This window comes from Rhinopithecus roxellana, chromosome 10 (assembly GCF_007565055.1).
Source record: "Rhinopithecus roxellana isolate Shanxi Qingling chromosome 10, ASM756505v1, whole genome shotgun sequence".
In the NCBI taxonomy this organism is placed as follows: domain Eukaryota; kingdom Metazoa; phylum Chordata; class Mammalia; order Primates; family Cercopithecidae; genus Rhinopithecus; species Rhinopithecus roxellana.
The window spans coordinates 27,555,518-27,564,197 of record NC_044558.1 but is presented as its reverse complement, the minus strand read 5'-3'; the positions used below and the strand labels follow the sequence as shown (position 1 = coordinate 27,564,197).

The following is an 8,680-nucleotide window of genomic DNA, read 5'->3' as shown; positions in this document are numbered from 1 at the left end:
ATAAAGAAGTTGAGGACTTTCGTTTTTTCCCTAAATAAGATTCTAGTTTAGAATGTGCTCTGTTTAATTTCTATGAATATGTTTTCTTATTGATGAGTTCCTGGGTAATTGAGAGATAACGTATACTTTATGTAGAGAAGAGATCTTCTTTTTTTTTTTTTTTTTTTTTTTTTTTTTTTGAGACGGAGTCTCGCTCTGTTGCCCGGGCTGGAGTGCAGTGGCCGGTTCTCAGCTCACTGCAAGCTCCGCCTCCCGTGTTTATGCCATTCTCCTGCCTCAGCCTCCGAGTAGCTGGGACTACAGGCGCCCACCACCTCGCCCGGCTAGTTTTTTGTGTTTTTTAGTAGAGACGGGGTTTCACCGTGTTAGCCAGGATGGTCTCGATCGCCTGACCTCGTGATCCGCCCGTCTCGGCCTCCCAAAGTGCTGGGATTACAGGCTTGAGCCACCGCGCCCGGCCGAGATCTTCTTAATGATTACTTATCCAAATCATATTCACTGAATTAAAAATAATAGTGAATTCACTAATGCAATATTTTACCTATGAATTGGTGTCTGTCCCAAAAACAGAAAACAAAATAAAAACATAATTGAAATTTTTTTTGTTTGTTTGAGATGGAGTCTCGCTCTGTCGCCTAGGCTGGAGTGCAGTGGCGTGATCTTGGCTCACTGCAAGCTCCACCTCCCAGGTTCAAGTGATTCTCCTGCCTCAGCCTCCCGAGTAGCTGGGATTACAGGCGCATGCCACCACGCCCGGCTAATTGCTAATTTTTGTACTTTTAGTAGAGATAGGGTTTCACCATGTTGATCAGGATGGTCTTGAACTCCTGACCTCATGATCCACCCTCCTCGGTCTCCCAAAGTACTGAGATTACAGATGTGAGCCACCATACCCAGCCTGAAGCTTGCTTTTAAACATCACTGATCAAAGACATAGAACTAGACATTTTTAACGTGGCCTATTGTTTATAAAAATAATATTTTTCTTTTTTTAATGTGAAAATCCAAAGCCTGAAATATAGTACTTGAATTTCTCCAAATGTAAACAAAATTCACTGGTATCATTGATTCTATCAGTATCTGAAAATATATCCTGTACAACTATTCAGTGGACTATTCACTGGGCTTTTTACAGTTAACTTCATAGTAGAGAACTTAGGTATTCACCAAAGGAAGAAGTAGGGGGAACAAAGACTCAATTTTACTTTTTTTTTTTTTCTTTGAGACAGAATCTCTCTCCGTTGCCAGGTTGGAGTGCAGTGGCGTGGTCTCGGCTCACTGCAACCCCTCTGCCTCCTAGGTTCAAGCAATTCTCCTGCCTCAGCCTCCCAAGTAGCTGGGATTACAGGCATGCGCCACCATGCCCGGCTAATTTTTGTTATTTTTAATACAGATGGGGTTTCACCATGTTGGCCAGGCTAGTCTTGAACTCCTGACCTCGTGATCCACCCGCCTCAGCCTCTCAAAGTGTTGGGATTACAGGCATGAGCCACCGCACCCAGCCAATTTTATTCAATTGTTAAATCCTTTAGGACCATAGCCTGTGTCTCAATGGCTCTGGTTCCTAAGAAAATTGCCTGGCACATATTAGGTATAATAACAGCTAACACTTATGTAACATTTAAGCCAGGACAGAATCTTTTCTGAGTATTTTACATATTTTAAAATATTCATTATTCAAAACAATCTTATGAGTAGATACTATAATAATCTCATTTTATGGATGAGTAAATTGAATCCTGAGAATATTATGTTACTGATATTATTCATTTATTTTAACAGCAGTGTTAATATAGGAGCTAACATTTATAAAAGTTTCTTGAGTGACAGCTATTATTCTGATTACAGATCTAAACTCAATCCTCTCCATAGCCCTATAAATAAGTACTATTTCTATGCCCATTTTATGAATCAGGAAATTATGTTAAAATATATATTCTTTCAAAACCTTAAAATATATTTATTTACACCTTATTCTCAAGAATGTTCAAAAATAAAATAATAAATATTTATTATTATTTTGTTACTTAATTGTTGTTAAAGCAGTTTCAATTTGTGGAGGGCTAGGCACCATTCAAGGAATTTGCATGTAATAACCCATTTGATCTTCAGAGTAATCTGTGAGAGGTGGATACTATTATTATCATCACTTTATGGGTGAGGAAAATGAGGCACACAGAGTTTGAGTAAATTGGCCAAGGTCACACAAAGAATGACAATGTTGGGATTTATACTTAGGCAGCCTGAAATTGCATTTAGCAGAACTGTATTGAAGTTTTGGCTAAATTCAATGTTTGTCTGAGTAAGATGAATTGTGGAAATTTCCTTATCTCCCAAGTGAATGAAGGAACAAATGCACTGATTATAATCCATTATGGATGATTGGTCTATTTTAACTAATACCTTTCTTTTTTGCTCTATAACTATTCTAATTTAGAAGTTTTCCTGCTTTTAGAATTAAAATCCTACTTATACTATCACAAATATACATTCCAATGACTGAAGTTAAAGAGATTTCCAAGATACTTAAAAAGAAATTACAATTTTAAAACGGGTTTTTTATTTTTATATTCTTCTCTATTAAAATAAATAAACTACCACCCAAATAATTAGTTTGCTTTAAAATAATCTGTAGAGCTAAAAGTTCAAAAGAGGATTTAATGGAATAAAAACAAAGAAACATTTATTGAGTTAATTTAACTCAGTGAATCTCAACATTTTATTTTATATTGTTATTTTATCATCGGGTATTTAGGAAAACTATTCAGAGTTTTCTAAAATATTCACTGAATAACTATCATCGAAAAAGATAAACCGATTGCCTTTATTTACTTGAAAGCTGAAGCCCTTTTTATGTTTATACAATGGAAATTTGCATATAGTCCTATTGATGGCATATTAATAGTGCAAGCAACATTTTAAAGCTTGACACTTCTTGATGCAAAATTATTCATTTTTTTCCATACGTAGAAACCACACCATGTTGTCAATAAATAATTCCACTTTAATGGCAAAGTAATAATTTAGACAGATACAGGGTGCACATTTGCAAAAAAATATATGCAAGCTGGTTTACAAGCTAGAGGAACAATAAACCAATAGAAAATACATCATCCAGTTAAGTCCATTGACACCAAGTACTTATTGTTGGGGCTTTACAAAGACTACAAAACTTTTCAGATGATTTATTTCACTGTTTCTGCCTATTTACATGATATGTTACATCAAAATGTACAAAATATAAAATGTATACAGACAAATGTTTCACAAACTAGTTTAAGTTGTAAACTAGGTGGACCTACTGGGATGTATTGCAGGAAATTCTGTTTATGCTCATGTTTGGACTGTGTTTCTCAAAATGGCAGGGAAAGATTAGCAATTTTCTTAGATCACATATTATACAAGGGCAACTAGTCACTCATCCAGCTACATATATTGATGTTTCACAACAGATTTGATCCATGTTTGAGGCTTCAAAGTCAGGGTGACAATTCTATGTGCATAAATTCAGTTCGGATTTCCCTTAGGGCAATAGCACCGTGTAAGGACCTATTGACTTTGTGACATTCTGAAAACTGCACAGACGTTTTGTGGTGGTGATGTTGTTCTATAGCAACTGACCCATTGGTGGTCACAGAGAGTAGCACCAATTACACATCCTAAAAGTAACACATTTTCACACACTCATAGAAGAAGTCTATACCGTGGCCTAGCCCTTGGGTTTCATAAACTTAAAACCTGTCCTTTGTGTGTGGTGGTAACTTCTCCAATGACTGATCAGTTTTCATGCACTCTCTTTAAAGCCTGCCATGACAGATGTACTTTCAGACAGTTTTACTTATCCAAAAACATATTGGCTTCATGTACAGTTTTGAAGCATGCTCACTCTAGCACTGATAGCTCCTGCATAGTCATAACAACTGTAAATACAGGACAAACACACCAGATAATACAGCTTTGAGGGTTTGCATTCTGTATTTGTTTGCAATGTACAGGAAATCTCAGCAAGTGAAACACCTCTTAACACCAACAGGATAAAATACAATTTTGTTTGTGTTTGTTTCGATTTGTGCAAGTTTTAAAAATTATTATTTACAATACCTACCCAGTAGACTGTGCAAATCTAACCTTCTTTTACAGTATAAACGCTTCCTCTTCCACAGTGACCTTACCGCTTCAGTGTTCTTTAATGCTGAATTTCTCATGTACAACAATAGCAATCAAAACAACATGCGTCAGAACTAATTAAAAAAAACAAGAACAATAGGGAAGGAAAGCCGAATAGTTGTGCTCATGCTGCATCTAGTGCTTCCAGCCCTGCTGGATAATAGTTCAAAATCTCCTGCCTTCTGAAACTCTTTCACTTAGAACTGGATGGAATTTCGCCACATGTCTTAGGTTTTAAGTGACGGTCAAAGAGCATTTCTGGGTTATTTTAATATTTTGGAGGATAGGCAAAGCGATCTATTCACAAGGCTAAAAATACTGATCTTTCTCCTATCCATTTCTTCAAAAAAAAAAAAAAAAAAAAGAGAGAGAGATATAGAGATGAGGCTACTGTGTTAACTGGTGTTGCTTAGTTGTAAATGAAAAGACAGTGGAAATTACTAATGGTTTAGGATTTAAACCAACTGTTAAACTGTCGTAGAAATCTGTTTTAAGGCAGTGAGACAGCACCATAGGAAATTTTCCTTCTTTCACTGAAAAGGCTCAAACTAATAAAGCCCTAAAAAAGCCTTTTATCAGTGTTGACTAATAATTGGTATAAAACTCTTGTTAAGGGAGTGGGAAGGTGGTTTAAAAAGACCACTGTGGTAAAAACAACCTTATAAAACCAGTGACTCATTACTAAAAAGTTGGTGGAGCACATCATGAGAACGTGGCAGTTAGAATTAAATTGGCACTTCTCCAGTTTGCCACAGTAGTGTTTTTCTGGTGGTTGCACAATTCCATTTGTGCTTATGGAGGACTGGCCTCTTAGATTTGTTCTGGAATGGGGTGAGCGCACAACACAAACACTACTGAAGCCCTGTGACCAGCACCGTGTGGCACAAAGGAGGTTGGACGGATCAGAAAGATGGACCCTGCCTGGGGAGAACAGCCCCTCAGAGGAAACAAAAGGAAGGGACAAAAAATGGTCTGCATTGTAAACTTTTAAAGAGGAAACAAAGAAAGTCCAGTTTGGCTATCCCATGTGCAATCTATTCAGTTGCCCTGTCATTAGGGTCCTTTCCAGTTGAGTAATGGAGCCTTCTATTACTCCACAGATATAAAAAATGCTTAGAAATAAACTAAAGTTAAGCTTCCATTGCAATTTAGCATCTTGGCGGTTCAGACTTAGTTCTGCTGCCTCCTTGGAGACCACAACTCTGGGTCAGGGCCCTTGACAGGGTGCTTTTATACTGGCAGTGGTTTAGTGAAAATACCTTTCTTTTGAAACATTTTTTTAAAAGCAGAGTCTTTTCCCCTGACTTTTTTCACCCTCTAGAGGGTAGATTCAAGAGATGAATCCAAAATGTCTTCATGGTGGCTGGTGCTTTCGCTGTCGCAGCTTTGTGTGCTCGAGTAATTGGCTGCTTCTTGGAGTTTCATTAGCATATTCATCTGAAGAAAGAAAAAAAGACATCGATGTAAGCAATGATGCACTGAGTAAGCCAGCCCCTAAAAAACAAGGCCCTGAGCCACACTGAAGAGCTGTCTTATGCCATCCAAGTGACACAGAAAAATAATTTTAGATTTTTACTCATTGCCCCTGGCTCCTACGCTGTTTCTCCCAAACATGACTACAACACCAAACCATAAGGACAAAATAGGGCCTCTAGATAACTCTTTTATTTGGGGTTGTGAATGAATACTGCTCCAGCAGGGAGACTGGAAAGGAAACTGTATCACAGCTGGACATCTGGGTTCGTTGCTGGAAAGTACGCCAAGCTTCCCAGTTTTTTGGCTGGGAGAGGCAGAAAGCATTGAATGGCAACTGAAAGTCGTGAATGTTCATACACACACAGATGCACACAGAGGCACACACACACCGTCCCTTGAGAGAAGGAGGGGATGGAGAGGAATGAAGCCAGCTGCTGCACACAAGCACACCATCTGCTGTTTAGGAGCTGACCTCGGGAGGAGGTGACTGAATGAAGCGGACCATGAGTGTTTGAAGAGGGAGAGAAGGAAAGAATTACTGTCAAGTTTGTGTTGTTGAATTTCTGGCTAAAATATGATTGATATATCACCGAAAACAAAAACCATCATCTGGAACAATAGCGGCTGTCTCAAGTTTCCCAGCCTTATAGGAGAATGGTAATGTTTGTTCTAGTAAAAGGGACATATGCATGAAAGCACCTGGGGAGAAAGGCAGCTAGCATTTCCATGTATTATAAAATAAAGAGCAGTCACCTTGCTTGAATTTTGATAGATCTGGAGCTCCACTGTTAGAGATGGACTTTTTTTTTTTTGAAAAAAGACTGTTTAAAGGCAAATTGTGAATAAATAGTTCAATGATTTTAGAAAGCACAGAAAAATTGGCACATGTCTTTATGACGGTAATGGACTTGTTTTCTTATCAAGGGTTTTGATAAATTGTAACAATTTTTATATTACCTAATGCATACTAATTTTATTATTCTATAATCAAAAGGTTTTTTTTTTTCCAACTTACAGAAATAGAAAGGAGAAATCTACAAAACGATTCCTTGGTCACACGTTAAGCTATGCACGCTTGTGTGCTCAGTATAAAATGTGTGCTTGATAAATGCTTGTGAAATAAATGATAAACTGGTAATCACCAATTTCAGCAATAATACCTTTCTGACAAAGAGATTACAGTTATAGCATAATTTGAAGTCATTTTAATAGTCCTCAGGACAATATGTTTTAACATAATTTTCAATCTAACTCTCTTATTAAATAAGCTACATAAGGTTATGAAATAAAAGTAGTTAAACTCAGTAAGCCAAAAAGTCAAATGTCTCCTTCAGCATAATTTCTCTCCTACTCTCCTCTCTCTCTCTCCCTCACCCACACTCCCACCTTCCTACCTTCATGTCCATTCATATTCCTTCTCCCATTTATTTTATCAATCTGTCACTCATTAGCAGCTGCCTGTATGTTCAAGCATTTGGGTGAAACTAATCCGTAAAATAAAACTGAGTTTTGAGCACCCTAGTAATTTAGTAAGAGTAGAAATGATAAATGATATCTTTTTTAAAAGATACAATTGTATCTTAGGCATAAAAGTTTGAAATCACTTGAATGCTGGATGTTGTAAAAGTTTCATTGTGTAATACTATTGTCATTAAAGTCTTAATTTTTTAAAATGGTGCCGTATAGTAAATATGTTCCATTATAATACATTCCACATTTCAGATTCATAATAAATGTATACAGTGGGATTTACTTTGCCTTTGCCTAGTATTATTTTGTGCATTCAAATCAAGGGAGATTACAAGAGAAGATTATGTATGATTTAGTCGTTATCATGATACATCACAATTCTCCAAAAAGTATTAATATTTTTCCTCTCTTCTTCCCCACACTCACTGCAATGGTTTGCATGTGATATGCCCCTTCCAAAATTCTTGTGGAAATTTTATCCCCATGGTGGCAGTGTTGGGATGTGAGTCCTAGTGGGAGGTGTTGAATCACGGGGACGGATTCCTCATGAACAGATTAATGGCATTCTGGTTAGGGGTCAGTGTGTTCTCACTCTGGAGGGAATGGATTAGTTCCTGTGAGAGAGCAGGTTATTAAAGAGTCTGGTTTCTTCTCTCAGCATGTGGCCTCTCTGCACACTCTCACTCCTCTTCCACTTCCCACCATAAGTTCATGCAGCATGAGGCCCTCACCAGATGCAGCTGCCCAATCCTAGACTTTCTAGCCACCAGAACAATGAGCCAAATGAATCTCTTTTCTTTACAAATTGCCCAGCCTCGAATAGTCTGTTATAGCAACACTAAATGGAATAGGACATCTATAGTCATAAATGTAGTGTTTATCATTTCTAACACCTTGATCAGGTCCTTATCATCACTGTTACGTACAAATCTGCTAAGCTTCCAGATTCCATCCTATCTCCTCCAATCTGCCCTCTCTCTACTCTGTTACTAAAGTGATCTTTAGAAACTGCAGATCTCACTAGGTAAATCATGGCTCAGACACCTTTGATGGTTCTCCACTGTCTCTGTGATAAAGTTTTAACTTCCTGCAATGATAAACAAGGCTTAGCATGATCTAGCAATCGTATACTTCCATAGTTTTAATTCCTACTGCCAACAGGTGTGTAGTTCCCTAAACTCATCATTTCTATTATACTGTCATCTAATGTTTCACATTCTATTTCTTTAATTTTGGTTGTTTTCCTCCAACCATATGGTGAACTCCTATTAATCATTCAAGATCCAGCTCAAGTATCTCCTCTGTAAAGCTTTATTCTAACTGCTTCATCTATGAACTCACAATTTTACCTAGTATGTGCCTCTATTATGTTACTGCAGTTTATATAGTTCGCAGTGTCTCTTCGCTACCGGATTTTAAGCTTCTTGAGATCAGAAATGATACTGTAGTTATCTCCTGATCACAAGGTCTTAGCATTAAATACTTATTAGCATTCACTTTGTTGTTAATGGTGAATACACATTGTATTTTTAAAATAATATGAGATATACCAAAAACTTGCATCCTT

The 8,680-nt window shown here is 37.3% G+C and overlaps 1 protein-coding gene across 2 annotated transcripts in view; it reads right to left on the bottom strand.

Moving 5' to 3' along the window:
- Window positions 1–2,983: 2,983 nt before the first annotated feature.
- Window positions 2,984–8,680, bottom strand: part of NAV3 (neuron navigator 3) — a 392,378-nt gene continuing 386,681 nt past the window's right edge. For both annotated transcript variants that reach the window (XM_010359591.2, XM_010359593.2), the window contains one exon: window positions 2,984–5,604. In XM_010359591.2, the coding sequence (XP_010357893.1) occupies window positions 5,485–5,604 (120 nt within the window). In that variant the 3' untranslated portion in view covers window positions 2,984–5,484. The remainder of the gene's footprint in view (window positions 5,605–8,680) is intronic.